General features: G+C 33.2%; 1 protein-coding gene across 6 annotated transcripts in view; it reads left to right on the forward strand.

Moving 5' to 3' along the window:
- LOC142982849 (uncharacterized) overlaps positions 1–21,560 on the forward strand; it is a 270,864-nt gene that overhangs the window by 209,824 nt on the left and 39,480 nt on the right. For all 6 annotated transcript variants that reach the window (XR_012960028.1, XR_012960027.1, XM_076129547.1 and 3 more), the window contains exon 3: positions 11,927–12,024. Coding sequence is in view for 4 of the 6 variants with exons in the window: in XM_076129547.1 (XP_075985662.1) it covers positions 11,927–12,024 (98 nt within the window). In the remaining 2 variants the exon portion in view is untranslated. The remainder of the gene's footprint in view (positions 1–11,926; positions 12,025–21,560) is intronic.

Consider the following 21,560-nt stretch of genomic DNA (forward strand, 5'->3'; position numbering starts at 1 on the left):
GACGCTTGCTTAAAATGTAGACTCGAAAATGTTGGACATCGTTTCTCAAACTAATAATAAAAGAAAATAAGAATTAATTTTTAAAAGTATAAAGTTCTGTTTATATAGTTTTAATTAATCTGTGTCGTCCCAATGATGGCCAAGGGCTTCCTTCTCATCCTATTCTAATCTTTAATCTCTTACGAACCCTCCCATAGGCTGCTATCATCTATGTATATATTTATTTTGTAGAAGGCATTCAAAGTTATATATCAGCCTAGCCTTTCTTCCAAACTATCTTGGAGTCGGCTTCCAGTCTGACCGGATGCAGCTAAATTCCAGTGTTTTACATGGAGCGACTGTCTATCTGACTAATGTCTGTAATTAGTACTTATGTATTTTTATAACTAAACGAGACAAAAAAAATGGATTTATTCCTGTAACACGTGTAATTATATTAAAGAGTATTTGTAGCCAAGATTATTTCTCTACTAATGCCTGATTTCCAACTCAAATATTCCTAATCTAAAATCAACATGTACTAAATCGCAAATAAGCATTTTTGCAAAAGTTCCATGCGTCTCCCCTCTTTACAAAAGTGCTTACACAAATCCCTGCAAGCGACAAAAACGTTGAGAATCGATGACGTAGGTACAGTCGCAAGCAAAAATATGTATACACTGTCGCATTTTCAAACTTAACCGCTGTAGCAAATAAGCAGTATAAGTTATACTGCTAAGTTAAGTTAAAACATGCCTGTTTTACATAAGGTTCTAGACAGATGTGGATTACACCCATGTTTCACACGGACGCAGTCACACAAACTTACCTTATGTATGAAATAGCAATATGATTATTGCTAATATGTTATTTTCATATGCCAATCTTTACAAATAGATTTGAATACAACAAATTCCGCCAATTTCACAATTTAAAATATATGAATGAGTTTTAAAAATACCTAATGAACATTAGTGTCATAGTAACACAAGAATAGTTGTAATTGTGTTAAAAGTTTGAATATAGTAAAAAGCAGTGTTCACGAATTTTCACTACTGACTGTACATGAAAATTTTCCGCTACCAACGGAAGTGAATTTAAAAAAACTGTGTCAAAAATTGACTTTTAAATGCAGTGTATTCTTATTTGAGGTTACGGTGTATTTAAATTGAATTGAATAATGCAACGTCTTTTATTACAAGCGTTTCTTGATGAAACAACTGTGTATTTTTAAAATTGACGACTGAGCCGAGAGAATTTAATATTCTGAATAGTTGAGCTATTTCGTCGTAGTTGGTATGAAGATGATTTTACTAAGGTGTTGATTTGAACAGGCATATTGATGAAAGTGACGGATAATGGTAAAAAATCGTCAAATAAATTAAGACCTGATAATAGTATATTTCTTATGAATTATTCATGTTTTCTATGGTGAAAAACTCTACTACTGCGTGTACTTTATCCAATGTAAACATGCTTTAATAAGCATAGGGTTGATTTTTTACTATTACTATCGGTTATAAGCAACTGGCTTGCAATCGACAATTTAATCTTGTATGACGGACTAAACAGCGCCACTAGCGAGTGCTAGAAGAATTAATTATATAGTACATATTAAAAATATTAAATGTCAAACTCTCGATACTTGAGGGTTCCGGCTGCAGAAAATCGCTCGTCTGAATTGTAACAAACAAACCAAAAAACATAAAAATAACATATCAACACAAAACAAAAAAAAAACAAAATCCGTCAACAGAATTGTTGAACCATTTTACAACAGTCACTTAAGCAAACAACATACATGTAGTACATTTAAGGCCATGAACACAAGATATCTGCCACTAATGAACGAAACGCTTAGCGCTAATGCAGCTGATAGTCTAACGACCGTGTGTGTATGACTTTATCCGATGGCACTGCAAATTTTGAGTTTATTGATTCCATATTGTTGTATATATTAGTATAATTCTATTGAGATTTTAGTAGTTTAGTAACTGCTACGCTGTACAAATCTGAAATTGGATATTGTTGTCATTGTTTAATACTTTTTGGACTAGTTCTAATAGATCAACCTAAAAAGTGCCTAGGGAGAAATATGTGCATCAATTATCTTTATACACATATATAATTCTTCTGTAAGTGTGTATGTCACTGAACTTCTCTTAAACGACTGGACCGATTTTGATGAAATTTTTTGTGTGTGTTCAAGGGGATCTGAGAATGGTTTAGATTCACAATTTTGTCCGCTGGACAATGCTTTTTTAATTATATTTTAATTTATTAGTAACGTGTAGAAAGGACAACGTCTGTCGGGTCCGCTAGTGTTATATAATATTCCGCGAAATATATTCTGTCAGTCTGTTGATTGGTTATACATGATAATATTATGGTTATTACGCTTAATCTACAGCAAGTCAAATGTAGCAACGATTTGCGGAGTTATTTTTATTTCAAAAGATAAATTCAAAATATTTCATTTATGTAAAAGTAACTTTGTCTATCTGACTGTTACGTTTTAACAACTAAATAGTGACACTAATTTATATTTTTAATTAAAAAATTGAGAATATAAGAAAAATAATTATTTAATCTTTAGTAAATCGAATGAGAAAGCATCAGCCATTTTCTTTCAAAAGTACTACTACTAACATGATGGTAACCGCATGAAGCCTTCATACATAAGTGAATACAACCGTGACAAATTAATTAATAAAGCAATTAACCGTATTGTCTCGTCATTTAGTCAATTAATTACTGTCGTCACCGTGACGACGGATTACCGACTCAGATTATGATTGAAGCAATTACCTTTGTGATTCGATAGTAGTTCATGTAATATGTTGATGTGATACGATATAGACAGGACTTGTTGTTGAAATTACAATAGTCATGTGTAAAACTGAGAGGCCCTTAGTATTATTATAAATGTACAATTATTTTATATGTGTGTCTTTGATTTGCATGAAATTAGGGAAGAAATAGTTTGCAACCCGAAAAAAGACAAAGATATTTAATCTTGGTGTATGTATCTCATGGAAACGGGAAGTACAGGTCATAAGCAAACTATAGTCCACGTGGACGAAGACGCCGGTAAGAAATACTATGAAATAAAATTACTTCTCGTAACTTCATCCTCATGAAAATTGATCACCGGGGTAAAAAGTGTCCTACGTGTAAATTCGAGTTTCACCAAAATCCGTTCAGTAGTTAATACGTGAAATAGTGACAGACAAACATACATCTTTTCTCACAAACTTTAGCGTTTATAATGTTAATAATAATATTATATAACTAAGATAGTATTATTCCAGGAAGTATGTATACCTCCTTGAGAACACCCTCATGTTCCTGATCGATAAACAATTACTTTCTGCTTGGATGATCGCTTTGTTTTGCTATTCGAACGCATTTGTGCCAAGTACTCTTATGGTTAAACCTTATCGTTCCAATATTATGAAGAAAGTAATATCATATTTTGAGGACAAAAAACTATTATAGCACATAGCAAGTTTTGTATTTTGACGTTTTCACACATAATATATGTACACAATATCACGCTTGTTATACCCGAAAGTGTAGACAGAGATCAATGAAATACGAACGTTTCACCATTAACAATGGTAATTTAGATTTTGAGCCCGATATCTCATAATCAGCAGTAGGATACACTATCGTCTGTACTATTGTGGCATTAACGACAAACAGTGAATTTAGGAATCAGACTAGAATTTACACTAACATTTCACGAAATGACAACGAGTTGTAAATACTTGTACAACCAAGGAACTAACTTAAATTTTACCGTTTATACTACTAACTTCTAATCTCCATTAACTTCCAGTGATAGCCAAGTTTATCCTTGATTTGAATTACGTAGTAATGGGTCATCGGAGTATGAAGTAAAAATAAATATGTTCTTTTTTTTAATTATTGACGGCTTGCATTTTTCTTTTGCTTATGGTTAACTTAAGTGGTATCAGATGATCGAAAGACGATAATTTTTAACGAAGGCACACTTTCAAGGAAAAAATAAATCCTTCAAAATTTAAACTTTTCGAAACCAAATATCTGTGTCAAAAGCCTTTTAAAATATATCAAGTTTCTATATAATAAACAGCGATTTTTCTACTAACTCAGAGGTCAATGACCCTTGGGGGTTATGAGTCGGTTACCGCAGGGTTATCCGGTTTATCATTTATTCAAACCCGGGTACAACGTTGACCGGGTACCCGGCTATTTTAGCGACAATAGACCACACATTTTGAAATAACAATTTTGATAAACAATGCTCATGTTTACTAGTTTGTTAACTAGCGGGTAAATAACTGTTCATATTAAATTTTGTTTTAGTTAAACTAGTTTGTGCTTGTGCATTTGCTTGCGTTGAATGACCAACATTTTATTATGAAATGTTAAAAATACTGTTGATTTTACATTTATCTGAGTTAAAAGTACTTAACTACGATTATTAATAACTCAACTCAATGGGAATTTTATAAAAATTATCGGGATTAACAATTAATATTGTTTGTGCAAACAAAACAGAAGTTGAACTCGTTACCGGTGGTCCTGTATGACAAGATGTATGGATGTAAATAAAGCAAAGGAATTTCCTTTGCTTATTGAAATGTCCCCCAAGTAATAAACAAACGCTATTTTTCTCTGTAAATATTTTTTAAATACCAAGCTTGCAGTTTCACCGCACGGAAACAATTTTTCTCTAGAGAAAAGCCAGTCCACGATGAAATGTAATAAAGCTTAACTATTTAATTTATTACTTGCCTAGTCTCACTAAATACCTTGGCTTCAAATATAAATTCTTTTCCGCCAAAAAAAAAACAAACTGTCATTGCGGTAATAAAAAAATGTAATTCTATATTCAATGTATGTACGGTATTGTATTATAATGTACTAGTACCTTGACTTGACGTTTTGGCCAATTAGAACTAGCCATTCCACATTAACTAAACAGTAATAAATTAGCAAAAGTAAACATCTCATTTATAAGCCCGTAATATGATGTCTATCAGATGGGAATTATATACTGTGTATGATTGATACAAAATCATAATTGTAATTGCTCTGCCAATCGACGAAATTGACTACCTTTGATCAGTATTCAATCGATTGACTGAAGTGATTTGATTAAACATCCAGTACACATGCTACAAAATATGTTTATTTGGGGCTATAACTACTTTTTTAAGGGAGAAGTGAAACTATATAATATCATGCCAGTTATATCTGAAGGTGTGTCAGCAGATGTCGGTTTACCGGTCGGTAAACGATCTGTGGGTTAAGCAAACCTTGGCACGGTCATTCCATAGATGGGTGACCGCATAGTGGCATTTGAACTGGGTGTCTCCGTGCTTCGGAGGGCACGTAAAAAGTCGGTCCCGGCTGCTGTCTATTAAGATAACAGTCGTTAAGCCATGCCAAAGGCCTCTCGGGCGGCTTGAACAACTTTGACACTAGGTTGACCACTAATTATACGACAAACAAACAACAGCAGATGTAATGGATATACACCCACGCTGCGCCATTAATAATGTCAGTTGCATGTAATAGGTGGCGAACTTAGTTGTATGATACCGTACACAATCAGGGCGTACACGATATTGTGAAATATACTCGTATGATAAAAAAAAGCAAATAGCATTTTGCTCGACCCGGGAATTGATCCCGAGAACTCATGATCAGCAGTTTGATACACTATCGACCGCGCTATATAGGCAGTCTTGTAGCCTTCTATAAGCGTAACTTTAATTATCTATACTAATCTATACTAATATTATAAAGCTGAAGAGTTTGTTTGTGTGTTTGTTTGAGCGCGCTAATCTCAGGAACTACTGGTTCGATTTGAAAAATTCTTCAGTTCAGTGTTAGATAGTCCATTTATCGAGGAAGGCTATAAGCTATATATCATCACGCTACGGCCACTAGGAGCAGAGTACCAGTAAAAAATGTTACAAAAACGGGGAAAATTATGAACCATTCTCTCTTATGTGACGCAAGCAAAGTTGCGTGGGTCAGCTAGTAACACATATAATAGTAGTAACAGCAATAAAACTGTATAAGATTATAATAATTTATTTCCTTCGTTATTTTAATTACACGTGTGATTAAAAGGTAAAATTTGCATTATTTATGTCGTTAATTATATATAATTATTTTTATTGGACTTTTACGAGATTTCAAAATTTTTTTTTAGAATTCTTTAAGCGAAGGTTGAGTTCAAGATATAAGGCTAAATCTGAAAAATAAATAAATATTGTTGGACAACTCACACACGGTCATTTGATTCTCTAGAGAAGAGATCTTGAGAATTTGCTGCTAGTACTATGGTAACCAAATAACTGATAAACATATGTACTTATATACTTTTAAATATATACTTATATAGATAAAAAGGCTTCCAAAACTACCTTTTATGTATCCGGCCGGAAAAAATCTGTATTCTAACCCTCTTATTCATAAAAATATGTGAAGCTATGAAAGGCTTATAACGTGTTTTGTTTCTTTCACTCCTTAGCGAAATGAAAAAGAGAAAAGATATTATTGTAGCTTTATGACTAAAATAGGTTTATAGTGTGTTTATGAATAAGAGGGTTATCAATTAAATATTGGTTACGCAAGTGTGTGCGAAAGAAAAATATGAATATTATGAGTGATTTATAGACTTTTGTTGTTAAAATTACTAGTAATAAATAATAGTTTGTCAAAGTGATCAAGTTTCAAAGATCTAAGGGAATTGAAAATGTTTATATGATCCACTTTGATCGATATTATCGTTATTTCAATGACGAAAGTCTTCTTTCTCTAAGTCTCCTTCAGGTATGACAAGCGTGATAATGTGATGTATTAATTGCAAAAATATGGCAGCACTTTAAAAAACTGTCAACTGAGAAAATGATAGATTTTTTTGTTTTGTCGTATGATTAGTGGTCAACATAGTGTCAAAGTTGTTCAACCCGCCCGAAGGCCTTTGACATGGCTTAACGACTGTTCTCTTTGTAGACAACAACCGGGACCGACATTTTACGTGCCCTCCGAACCACAAAGACGCCCAGCTCAAATACCACTATGCGGTCACCCATCTATAGAATGACCGCGCCAACGGTTGCTTAAGCCCACAGATCGTTTACCGACCAGTGAGCACAACTGGCTGAGAAAATGTTGCCATAATCATAATAATATTATGTTTGAATAAATAAAGTGGCAGTGTAAATAAGTGATACACAATAAGACAATGTTGCCACAATCATTATTACATCTGAATAAATATACTTGTACAATAAATAAGTGATGCAAAAGGTTCTCTCATTGTGCGGTCTCAGCTGGTGTTCGTTGCAGTTTTATTTCAATAATATTGTTAACGATGATAAATGAACGTAATAATTGCTTGAATAAAAATTGTATTGTTACGACTTGTTTACGTGTAATTGCAGTTACTGGTATGGTAAGCCGCCGTTTAAGCGGCTATTTCTAAGATGGGTGGCCGCTTACTAGTTTTTCAACTAAGAACTTTGGACGTCTTGCAGTGAGTAGTATAGTAAGCCGCCGTTAAAGCGGCTATTTCTAAGATGGGTGCCCGCTTACTAGTTTTTCAATTAAGAGCTTTGAACGTCTTGTAGTTACGGTAGAATGAAGGCATAAAGAATGACTTTGGTGGTTATTTATAAAGACATTACTGCAAGTATGCGAATTTAATATAGGCTGAAAATACTAAAAATAAATAGGTAGGTACTGATAAAATATAACTTATTATATAAATCAATTGTATCGAATAAACCAGAACGTATATGCAATACTCTAATATTATAAAGCTGAAGAGTTTGTTTGTTTGTTTGAACGCGCCAATCTCAGGAACTACTGGTCCGATTTGAAAAAATATTTCAGTATTAGATAGCCCATTTATTGAGAAAGGTTATAGGCTATATATATTATCATCACGCTACGGCCCATAGGAGCAGAGTAGCAACGAAAAATGTTACAAAAACGGAGAAAATTATGACCTATTCTCTTATGTGACGCAAGCCAAGTTGCACGGGTCAGCTAGTCTCGTGTAAAATTGTAACCACTCTTCAATAGTTTATTTAGTACCACCAACGAAATAAAATTTAGAACTTATGCAGTAGAACATATTTAGCTGAAACGATATCAAAGCAGAAGATAACCAATATTCCAAGCTGAATTTTCTATTTTAATTAAATATATTAAAATCGTGGCTACGTTTCTTCCTTATACGAACGTAAAATTACTTAAATCAGCATAATTAGTTTCTGCTCGAATTAACATCTCCCACTGGGCGGCCATGTTTGATTTACGAGTGACAGCTGACGTTTTCCCGCCAAATAAATTACTTATGGTTTTCTATTTTAAAAGCACCTACCTTGCCATAATATTATTTTATAGATATATTTTTAAAGACAATTGTATTTAGTGTGAAAAGCATTTTTGATTGATTGATCAAACATTTATTATTGCATTGACATGAACATATATGAAACTTTAAACCGCAATCAAGAAATACTATATTCTTATTTTTGTACCATTTGCCCACAGTAAAAAGTATTCAAATTAATTTATCTCGGATTTAAGATATCCTTTATTTTGTGAACTTTCTACAAAGTATAATACTTTTCTACTGTTTCGGAAAAGCTGGTTGCTCGTGGAAAGAAACGGCAAAAAATTCACGGTTTATGTGTTGTTTAATTCAATATGCATGTAGTGTTAACAGGCTACCTGTATGCCATTAAAAAAAATATCATTACACATTAAACATCCATATTTTGCATTAAAACAAAACCTTTGCTTAAATACTCATAAGCGAGCAAAACTATCCAACCCATTATATTTAAAACATATTAAAATCTTAGCAAATCACCATTAAGTCCAATTATAATTGCAATCAACTCGAGTGCTTCAAACCGACCTATTTCGACCACAGAGCTTTATCAAATTTACCACAGACACCTGTCATTTTTCCCGCCAATTTAACTGTCAAAAGTTATACTATTCATATTATTGGAGTCCATTTTAATGCAATTGTTGCAATCACTGTAACAGGTGAGAATGTAACTTGGTTATTATTAGTTTCACTTAAATTAGCTATCCTTCTTATAATTTGACGTTTAGCTGCCTAACTAAGCTGGTTTACAAATCCTTTTGGAACTATGATCAATAATTATCATATTAGATCATAGTTACAATCGTCGATAACTGCCTGCTGTGCCTCTGTGATTAGGCACTATTGTAGACAGTCGCTAATCTCGAGGTCTCGGGTTTGTTCTCCGGGTCGGGCAGAGTACTATTTTCTTATTTATAAGAGATTATTCTCATTATTAGTGGTCGAGTATAGGCTAATAGGTTCGCTCTCTGTTACACAGTACCAAACACTGTAATTGGCGAAACATGAGTATAACAGGCATGATGTTGAACGTGTATGTTAATGCTAATTTAAAGCATTTTTGATTAATCATACAAATGAAGTTATATCTCCGAAAGGTTAATGCACTTACGATTCTAATTTATTTCAAATCAAAAATGTCACGTCTTTTAACAAAATAAATTTATCAGCGTATATTCCCGCGCCTATATCGCCAAAAATCAACACAGCGAATTCGTAATTCGATTCGTTCGCAATCGACCCAGCTCAAACGTTCCGCCATATTTGATTCGAATTTGACACCTGTCATTTTGCGCGCCAATTCGACCTTTGGCCGTTTATTTTTCACGTGGCAACATTAATCCCTTGTCAGAATAGAAATATGGGTGTGAACGCGAATGAATTATTTAAGTCAGATAGGATTATTTGGGTATCGTTAAATATTGATGGGCTGGTTTAGCTAAAGGACTATGCGGTGTGTGGAAATAGATTAATTGTTGTTTTATCTCGCTTTGACTAATGGTTTGCGGTGATGAAAAAGAGAGAGGATAATTAATGAATCATTTGAGCTAATGCCGTACAAAATAGCATTTATGTGTTCAGAATACTGCAATCTACTAAAAAAAGGCGATTATCTTTTTTTTTGGATGCCTTTGCGGAGTGGTAGGAAGTGCATCCGACTAGTGATCATGAGTTCTCGGAATCGATTTCCGAGTCAGGCAAAGTATTTGTCTTTTATAATCTGTGTTGGATTTTTTCTCAATAAACTGCAGCACAAATTTTCATGCGTTTTTTTTAATAGAAAGATTAATTCAAGAGAAAAGTTTGTGTGTAAATGTCATAATAGTTTTCTTTTGCAAAATAACTGTTTAAACCTTGCAAAGCCGGGACAGCCCGTTAGTTATGTATGCATGTATGTAGCACAAAAATACATCTCGACGGGAATCGAACCCGTGTGTAAAGATCCAAATACATCGTCCAAGTCTGATTTATTTATGTTATTATAGTTCTACCACTCAATATAACAATACCTGTACTACGAAACTAATAGAACAGTTGTTCATATGAAACCGAACTACGAAGTAACATTACCAAGTATTTTCATTATATTTGGTTTATGACCGTATATATAAGAAGTTTACGAGCTATTGTGAACAAAACAATCTTTTAGAAATGAAGGGCGTAAAAATTGATGAATTGAGGCTTCGAATTGGTGAAAAAGATGATTATGCACATTTTTATTAGGATTGTTTTTAGTGTCTAATATTGGATATTTGAATCAAATCCTCCCACTTTTATTCGTATGCTACTGATACTATGATAAGGTAGCGAGCTTATTTCTAAATACCGGGCATGTAACTAAAGTGCGGGCTAATATAACAAAAAAATGATTAAAAACTGATGTTAATTTGTCGGATTCAAGAATTAAACCCCTTACCTAGACTGACATCTACTTTACTATGACGTAAAGCCAACGTGCCCGTCAAATTTAAAAATATAGAATAACAATTAATTGACAAGAATTATTTCTTAATATTTATATCAGAAAACAAAATGTCTTGCAAAAAGGTCAGGTACTCGTAACCGGCGGTCCCGTATAAAAATATTTTTGGATGTAAATGAAGCAAAGGAATCGTAAAAAAGTGGCGATCTCTACTCTCTGGCTACCCCTTTGGGAGAAGGCGTGATTTTTTGAATGTATGTATATTAGAAAACATGTTCTACACCTTACTCAAGACGACTAAAACAACGAATCACGATACAAAAATTCCAAACAAATCAAATATTCCACCATATCAATACATACTAACAAAACAACACGACATACAAACTTACCTCATCACTTTAACCTTCCAAAACAAGAGACTCCTAACTCCACGTCAACCGCAAACTTTACAACGTCCCCAAAGACCAAAATCCCGCGATTAAAATATATATTATTCTTTATACGTCCTATTTTGTTCTGATTAAATTTGTGCCAGGTTTTGAGGCAGTTTAAGGTTCCCTCGGGAGAAGCAAGTGTCACGAGGCTTTCGAGGAAAATATGCTCGCTTGAGTTACGAAGGTTTTTGGGGAATATGGTGGAAAATTTGTCTGAGATGTTTATTAGGGTGTTTTTGAAGGTTTTCGTTTTAGTGTGTTTCGTGTATAAGTTAGTTGAGATAAATCTAGGCGTGTGTAAATACTGAAGTTAAAGATGAATAGAATATTTTAATCAAAATTATTAATGGGGTAATATTAAATTAGGCACTATACTGCTACCCTTGGAAAATGAGGACATTTTTCACGAAATAGGTGTATACATCCCATTGTGGTTCCAATTAATTTCATGTAGCTCCTTCCATAATAGTTGGTAGTTCCTACAAAATAGCATCACGTATTGTAAATTTCCATTATTTCTTCAAAATAAAAAGTCTCATTTTAAAATTTAAAACTACGTTGACTCAGATTATAACTTTACTTTCCGCCAATAATAATACAATAGATTTAAGTACTCATTACCCGCTCACATTATGCTTCTAATTCATTATCTAATTGTTATATTTCTCTTGTCTACAGGTGAATGGCGTGGAGAGCGCAGGATGTTGGACATTACACGGGACAAGCCTGTCAAAGTGTGCGTGCGAGTTGTAGTACCGGTCCGGGATCATCCTAAAGTGAGTATTATTATAATTAAGTATATTCATTACAAACCTAATAAAAAAATAACGTCTCCATACATAAAAATTAGAAAGTCTATTTGTATGTATGTAACTATTCTGCAACTCTTCCACTCAAACATGAAACGACACAGGCTTTCTATTAGTTTGATTTTGTTTTGAAAAAAATACTGAGATTAGGTTTAAGATGTAAACATTCAAACACCATAAAAAAACACCACTAGTATTGCAATTTTTTTTGTTAGCCCTTTATGTGCCCCACTGCTGGGCAAAGGCCTCCCCTCTTTCCTTCCAAACCTGTCTATCTTGTGCCATGCTCCACCACGATGGACCCGCAAATGCCATACATTATATTATATATAATAATATATTATGTTTATTGTTTGTCTGATTTAGTGAGCTTATATACGAAGCTTAATTATAATAAAAATACAAATATTATAAATCAGCGTCAAATTATTGATGAGTCAACAAAAATAAACAAATATAGGTACACATTTAGTTACTTTAAAAACATTTCTATAAAAACAAACAACAATTGTTTACCTCAACACGTATGATATTAAATGATTTGTTATCGACTATAACAAATATGTAGGTTATTTTCACAGTAATAAATAAAGGCAGGTCTCTGGCAGGACTGGAAGACGGATTGAAGTGTTCCGACGTAAAAATATTGCGTTATGTCGGAGTAGCACGTGCGTGAATATGCGTGGTCGGGGCGAATGGGATTGGTTAGGGTTCTGTTACTGCAGAATATTATGGAACTTTTGCAGTTTTTTTTATTTAACCAATTATATATTATTATATAAAACAACATACATTCGATTAAGGACAAGAATTTTGTTTTAAGAAATAATAAAGACATACAATTTTAAGTTTAAAGATTCATACTTTCACATTACGTGACTAGCATGTGATAAAGCATATGGTCTATAAAATATATTTGGAAACTATAAGCTGAATTTGAAAACTCAGTATATTGAAAACATTGAAAGGAGCTGAAATCATTCACAAACATCAAGATGCTGATGAGAAAAATATAAATTGTGACCCTTATTTATTTTAAGTTTCTCCGTACATGATCCAAATACAAAGACAAAGATGGCCTTAATATAAAATTATTTTTTTCCCTCAAAATATATTATTTATGTATTCAAGTCGAATAAATAATTAAAAAAAAAACAATATATAAGGCAACTCGTATGATTTTCACAACAGCTGTTTACATTGAAAGCTCGTTATAAGTGTAAAGTTAAACTTTATATTTAACATCATATTATTATTATCATTAATTATTACAGTTGAGAATATTATCAACAAAGTATATTATTATAATAACATTAATATTTGATAAACACATACAACTCGCCTACACAATTATTTGTGCTAGTTATAATATTTTGCTGGAAAATAGTTACGTTATGGCAATTAACTGTGTCTCTTATAGTTGTGTAAAAACAGATTCGCAGACTTTTAAAAACATTAATAAATATAACCAAAATATTCTATATAAATATATTATTTATTTTTATTATTTTATAAATTCATATTGTTTTATGTCCCACATAAGATTAACTTTGTGAATGGCGATATTTCACTTTTGTCTACTACTTCGAGTATATGGCTTGATATTATACAAAATCACAAACAAACAGACACAATTATTAACCAAAACTATCAAACACAATAGCTATTTCCTCGAAAATCACCTTCAAAACATACCTTGAAAGATGTACCTCAAATACAAATCCCAGAAAAATCTTTTCGTTACCACTTATAATACACATACTTACATACCTATATAAACATGTGCGTGTTGCCCCAAAACCATATACCTAGGAATAAAAAGTAAATTAAGCGAACGAACCGTGAACAGTACGGGACCCTCGAATGAGCGCGGCTCAATCTTCACGAATGAGTGAGTGGCTCAGTCATTTCATCACTACTCGTGATAAATAAGCTATCACTCACATTGGCTTAGAGTGCAGAGTACAGATGTGATGCTGGTTTTGTTATTTTGTACCTATATCGTACAGGTATGTAGTAGTTTGGTTTAGGGGCTGTAAGTTGAAGTTGTCTTATGAACTAGGTTAAAAAATCCACTGAAATTAAGCATTATTCTGACAAAATGTACATGAATATAGTACAAACAAGTAACAATATGTACCTTTTAAATTTTGAATTTAAGCTCTACCGTCGAGAGTTGAATCGAATAGTTTTTCAACACCACCAATATTTTTTTAATTATTTTTGTTTTTGTCAAGTTTTCATAAATTATTATAAAATAATTTGTCATTAATATTCACTGTTACATTTCAAATTATATTGTTTGCTGTTACGATCATCTTATTACGTTATCTTAATATCTCTTGGTCTTAAAGTGTAGCTAGATGTGACTAATATGAAGAAATTTAACATGAAATTACAATAATATAAAAAAAAAACGAAAAAATTAAGACCCGTACGTGTATGATAGGCAGAATACTCCTCTGTTTCATTTTTCCCATTAATCTATGACGTCAGTGGCAATACACACATAGTACCCAGCTATCTAGTATTTCGTCGGTGTTGCCAGTTGAAAAATTACACGAATTTGCCCCGACGATGTTTGAGAAGAAGGTATAAAAGTAACGAGAATTATTTCGTCGGATTACTTTACTGTTTGCACGTATTAAGTAGGTGTGTTGTGATGTTTCTATTGGGAGACCTTGCGTTTTCGGAAAAAGTGTAAGTTGGTATTCCTGGTGTGATTTTTTAATGTGAAAATATTGGCCATGGTAATGGTTTAAAAAATCTTTGGTATGTGGCTTAGTATAGTAAATCTAGGCTTTTTAATGGATTCAAAACTTTTTTACTTCTGTTTATAATCTACTAGTTAATCATGTCTTCTCCCTACAGTCTTCTGCTCTTTCGTTGCTTTCTCACTCGTTGCCTTTTCTTACTAAATCTCCTTAACACACGCACACACACCATAATATTTAGATTGATTACATAATAATATGACTACTGCTTACATTTTATTGAAAAAATATGCAATGTTTGATAACTTTATAAAAAAAGTATAATATTCGACAAGTAAACCAACAAGCGAACGTCACCGCCAAAAGGTATTAAAATTATATTAATACGCAATTATGAGAACTTATTAATAAAAACCGCATCATCATTAACGTAATTAACAATAATTTTATGAAGTAGCCTTTAAAATCTGTACTGTACTCAATCCGTTGAAACATTAATACCGCAAAACCATAATATTATATTTTAATTATGTAATGTCATTCGTATCATATGGGTCTACAACAGCGCGTTTTTCGACTGCCGGTTAGTATCGAGAGTTTGACATTTAAAATGTACGTCAAAATTAGTTCCTACCGCGCCCGCTAGAGGCGCTCATTAGATTTTCTCACAAAACTTGTTGTTTTCTGTGTTCCTAGACAGAAAACTAGGCTATCGCCTACCGGATTGATAAAATATTATGACGAGCTCTCTGAAACACGGAAAATTACTTAAATGTTATTACTTTGCAAAACTACAAGGGAATTCTGCATAACAGTCGTATTCACTACTTAAATCTAGTAAAGGAGAATGGGCACTCCTGGGCGGTCGGCGGCCATTAACACGTTAACTGCCACGTCAGGCACCGGTACCTGACGCACCTAGTATCTGTTAGGGCCATGTCAGACACGGGGGACTGACGCAGATGCATATATTTCAAATCAACCCAAGGAGCCGTCTGGCACGTTTATCGCATTTTTCTTTACGGTAATTGACTGACAAGGCCCCAGAGAAACTATGTGCAGCTTGGCCCACCATTTTCATGATTGGAACGAAAATTAAATAGGAAAAATAAAATACGACACTATGAAATTTTGCAAATGCTTTTTATTTGGCGAAATAATAACATTATTATCGGCGTTACCGCTGAGAGAATTAGAAATAAAATAAAATAAATAGTATTAGAAGAAAAACAAAATTTTAAATTTTTTTATGTTCTTCATTGAAACATTTTAGACAATAATGTGGTTCATTGGGACAATTTGGACAATAGGTATTTACTTGCTTCGTTTTCCTTCTCGCATGATTTCTATCCACTGTTTCTACATTAATCTTATATCACCTCGAGCAATATTTACGAGATTTTTTTACATTTGATTTTTTTTTATTTTTTTTTTACTTTGAGTCAAATTTTGCTTTTCCAGTTCGTCAATAACTTGTAGATCAAGTAACGATAGTTCAAAATCATCCATATTATCAATAATCGACATTATTAGTAATAGTAATCGTCACATACATAACTTTATCTGAGAGCAATAAATTTACGCGCCTACTTCGACAACTATTTAGCAACGACTAAAATAATGCATTTACTGCATGCTAGAGACCCCCGACAGGTTGCAACGTGCAAGGAGCGAACTATTTAGGTACTTACAGTCAACCGATCGCAGCCCGCAGTGAACGAAAAGTTTTCCCGCGCAAATGCAAAATACGCGCGGCCGCAATATTATTACTTGTTTCATGACAATGCCTGACAAATTGCCTGACATGGCGCAATAGGTATATTTTATACCGTTTGGGCTTTGTCAGTCACATATGCCTGACAAATTTATTTTTACCTAAATCTTACATAAATAATCATGGAAATTAATACGACATGATCAATTATCGTAATTTATGTCAATATGTTACATTTCAGAAAAATAAAAAAATGACGTCATAAAATTTTGTATTTTTTTATCTTGGCAGTTAACGTGTTAATGAAAGTAGTGTCAAATTAAAGTAATGATAACTAGGAACAACTTTTACTAAGAACGTTTCGCTGCAATCCTTTCAGGAAACAATATATTGACATGTATATATAATGGAATTTCATAGAACAAATACAATTATTTCGTGTCTGTAATGCATTTAATGTTGTGTAATAACGTTACATCTTCTTATAACGATTGCAATGCCATCAAAATGAACAATAATCGTAACTCGTATCTATCTATCATATGGTTCACCTAGTTTCAAAGTTGTTCAAGCCGCCCGAATGTTATCTTAGTTGACAACAACCGGGACCGACTTTTTACGTGCCCTCGGAAGCACGGAGAAGCTCAGTTCAAATACCACAATGCGGTCACCCATCTATAGAATGACAGCGCCAACGGTTGCTTAACCAACAGATCGTTTACCGACCTGTGAGCGCAACTGGCTATGAACGCCTTGTTTTTAAGCTGAGCATTCAAGACAGATAAGTCGTCTCAGTGAATATATTATAGTAGAGCAAGATGTTTACTTGTTACGATATTTATATATTTACATGTTATGATTGTTCGAATATTAATAATGTCTATATTTGTATGCAATAATATGAATAGTACTTTTTATTTAATCTCCGAATATAAGCCAAAAATATGTTTTTATACTATTAAAAGTGCTCAAAAACAAAAATGTATTTTGTTCGTCATATAAGTGCGTCGCGGCAATAAAACTTCTACACGGTAATTATAGGACTAAACTACATTAAAAAAACAAAAAATCAAGTTTGGCCGCGGATCGCCCAGGCTCCATACTATTTTGCCCATTCTCCTTTCACTGACCCACTCTTTACACAATTCTTTAAGCTTAGCCTGAGGGAAAATCAGAATTGCTAAATATTTTCTAACCCACAGATATAACATTTAATACTTCACAAATAAAACTAAAACGTACAAAACAAGCTCAAACGATTGTATTTCAATCACTCGTCACAGCCCGCGGCTTCGCCCGCGTTCTATTACAAAATATACGTGTAGGCAATTTTTCCTTTTTGTCATTGTTAGCACAAATCTCGCTTATGTCGCACTCTCGTTATACGATGCTCGGATTTAAAGGATTTTGATAAAGTACCGCCGAAAGGATTGTGTAGATTGCCCGTGTTGTGTTACTGGGTTAAAAGCCAGTTTTTTGTGTTGAAATATGTTGTATCGAGTTACTTTAATAGCAAGTAACATGTGTAAGAAATTGTTGCGGTTTTATTAATAGTGAATGTTTGGGACTCATATTCATTTGCCTATGCATGTTTATTATATTGTGGTAAAAATTCAAAGAGAAAATAACACTGTCTTTCTGTCTGTCATACTTTCATGGTTCATCTTAATTCAATCTAGAAAATCTATGGATTTTAAAGTATGCAAAGAACATTATGATAAGGATTTTTTTTTCAAAAATTTCTTCGCTGCATTTGTCGTTATTCAGAATGCAACGCATAATATAACGTAACGATATCAACGCTTCACGTCACAAGTAACGAATAACAAACCCTAGTAGGGATATCGATTTGAAAAAAGTCTTACGGGACATTATTTTTCTTTAGACATACTTACAGTAGCGCATTTATGTACAGTCGGTACTGTTAAGTATCGAAAGTTTAACACATAGAATATGCTGCCAGAATAGTTCCTACGGCACCCGTCAGAGGCGCTGATCAGGTTTTCATACAAAATTTCTCGATGACAGTTGTCGGTACTCGATAGTAGTAGAGAATCGAGCTACAGCAAAAACAGTTTATGCTCCATACTGGTCCAACATGACCCCGCCCTAACTAAAGACTTGACAAGCCCTCAACATTGACGTTTTAATAGCGAACCACTTGTAACGCAACTGACCTCACGACGTGTTATATTGCGCTGTAAATCAATCAACATGCCAACGCCAATCAGTTAGACGGAAGGTGTTTTTGTGAGGGAAATATATGGCCTGAGACCGTTAGAGTAGCTACATGTTTGAGATATATAGATAGTAATTACGTATTTTTGAAGGAGTAACTCCCGGTTTCTGAGGTACATGTAGCGGTAGAAAATCTGTTCAATAGTGTCAAAACTCATATAGAAAAACGCTATTGAATAGATAAACCACCGTTATAAATGTACTAGAAACCGGGGGTAAGTGAGGTCAATATAATAAAAGGATAAAATAGAACTTCACTTGTAACGAATTAAATTTTGTAATTGTTTACATTTGACGTAAGGATATGACGATGTTATTTTAATTAATTCTTACGATGTAGAGGATGACGGAAAAAATGCATTAATTGACATATTTTTTTCCGTAAAACACAATTTTAACATACAACTACGATTATTAATGATCCTTAATCCATTGTTTGTGTCATGATAATATGATATTTGTACTGAAAAATACTTTTCCCAGACGACTATGGAAGCTAGAATACTGAAATTATCAGTCGCACAGCCTACCCTTTATTTAACAGAGCTATATAAAAAATCGTCAATTTTTTCCTCTCATCGCTTCGCAACAAAATATCTAAGTCATAAACTACGCCTTACTGCTCAAAGACAACCGTCTATGACCTTGGCTCCCCACTTTATGATTTCAATCAAAACGCTTTTAATAACTTTGTTTACAAGACAACTTAGTTTAATCAACTATGATTTGTAAACAACAGGTCATTAACATTTGCTACGACCTCGTAGTACTTGCTACGAAAATTCGTAGCTTCGTAGCTCTGTAGCTTCGTAGCTTCGTAGCTCTGTAGAACCTATTAAGTTTGCTTTATTCGTTTTTAAATGACTTGTACTAGTCAGAAGTGCTACGACTAGCATTTTTATGATAGCTACTTGGCTTTTATTGCGAAAATATAAAGTGCTATTTTTCTGCTACAAAAGAGCACTATTTTTTATTACTTTTCTTTCATATTTTATAGTAGAATTAAAAACGACAAGATTTGACATTGTTTGTACGTTCAAAAGCATCGAAAGACTTTTATTGGGGACATTATCATTAGTTTATATTGTACGAGGTCGGTGTCTTTTCATGTAAAAAATATAAATGGATGATCGTGATATTTCAGTAAGGAGTGTTGTTGAAGGTAAACAAAAGAAATTTCGTAAATCGATTGACATCGACGCGAAAAGTCGATAATTGCTAGATCGATTTTTAATGCACTCGTTCAGGCAGAGAGATGTTTTTTCAAAAGAATCTACTCATGCGAAACCGTGAGAGGCTATTTTACTAGCAGAATGCAAAAGCAAATAACAACAAGAATGAATAGCAACAGCAAGCTCAAATATCAAGTTAATTCTAAAAAAATATCAAGTATATTATAAGGCGTACACATATGCTTGATGTACCATAATATATCCTAAAGAAAGGCACCTAATGAGTTTATACACCTCAAACACTAACTTTATATTGCTAGATAATGGAAGAGAAAGATTGAAAAAATCATATAAAATGGTATTTGTCTGGCCATTTATGATGGCTCCTTAGAAAGCTTACTTCAATGCACCTGAGGTAGATAAGTAAACACAATTCTTAAAAAAAATATACATGTAAAATGTGCAAATTCTTAAGTTCTTTTGAAGTTTATAGTGCCGTTAAGTGATTTTTATCTATATCTATACTAATATTATAAAGCTGAAGAGTTTGTTTGTTTGTTTGTTTGAACGCGCTAATCTCAGGAACTACGGATCCGATTTGAAAAATTCTTTCAGTGTTAGATAGCCCATTTATCGAGGAAGGTTATAGGCTATATATCATCACGCTACGACCAATAGGAGCAGAGTACCAGTAAAAAATGTTACAAAAACGGGGTAAATTTTGACCCATTCTCTTATGTGACGCAAGCGAAGTTGCGCGGGTCAGCTAGTGTAAAATATCACTCAGAGGCTAGAGATACTTATTGGAAATTTACATTTTGAAAATGTATTTTTAGACCTAAACGAATAAAAGTATAGTGACTACCACTATAATTTTATTATTGTATAGAAAATGGATTCAAGTGATTGAGTGTTTATAGTTTGTTGTTTTAGGCTTGCGTTTACTTAGTATACTACATTTTGATAGCAACAACATGCGACTAAAATTCTACGTATATTATTTATCTTAATGTTTGTCTGAGAGTGTTATAAAATTTATAATAAGCCATCAAGTACAGTGGTTAAGGTGGTCGTTACGCCACTACCAGTACTTTAGGAGATCGTAGTTTCCATTCCCGCTCGAAAAAAAAATTGTTTCGTGTCTAATTGTACTTTGTGTCCGTTGTCTGAATGTTTTTAAAATTCCCGTGATATATAAGCAATTATATTTAAAAAAACACTAGGTTTGAGTGTGTTTTATCCACACGTATTATACTATTCGTGCAGTGGTCTTTACAATACACACTACGGCTCTACTGATTACAGTTCTGTTATTAAACAGAGATAATCCGTTTTATTGCAAACCGATACGAATCGGAAACGAATGAAAACACTATTCAAGTTAACGATAATATTAACCTCGAACTCTCCAGCTCTACACAGTATCATTAAATCTCTATCATTTAGATAGAGCCAGCTATATTCTCTACAAATAGAGCGCTAATAGGCCCCCGTAGAGTCGTCCCTAGTGTTGTCCCACTTCCGGGTAAAGCCCGGGATCCCGGAGAAAAATATACGGGAAAAGGTGCTAGATTTTCGCACGGATATTGAATGAAAATCTATTGCGATGTTTTTGGGATAAAAAGGAAAATTTCCTGTTATTTTTATTTATTTGACTATTAGCTT

The sequence above is a fragment of the Anticarsia gemmatalis genome, chromosome 22 (assembly GCF_050436995.1).
Source record: "Anticarsia gemmatalis isolate Benzon Research Colony breed Stoneville strain chromosome 22, ilAntGemm2 primary, whole genome shotgun sequence".
Taxonomy (NCBI): Eukaryota; Metazoa; Arthropoda; class Insecta; order Lepidoptera; family Erebidae; genus Anticarsia; species Anticarsia gemmatalis.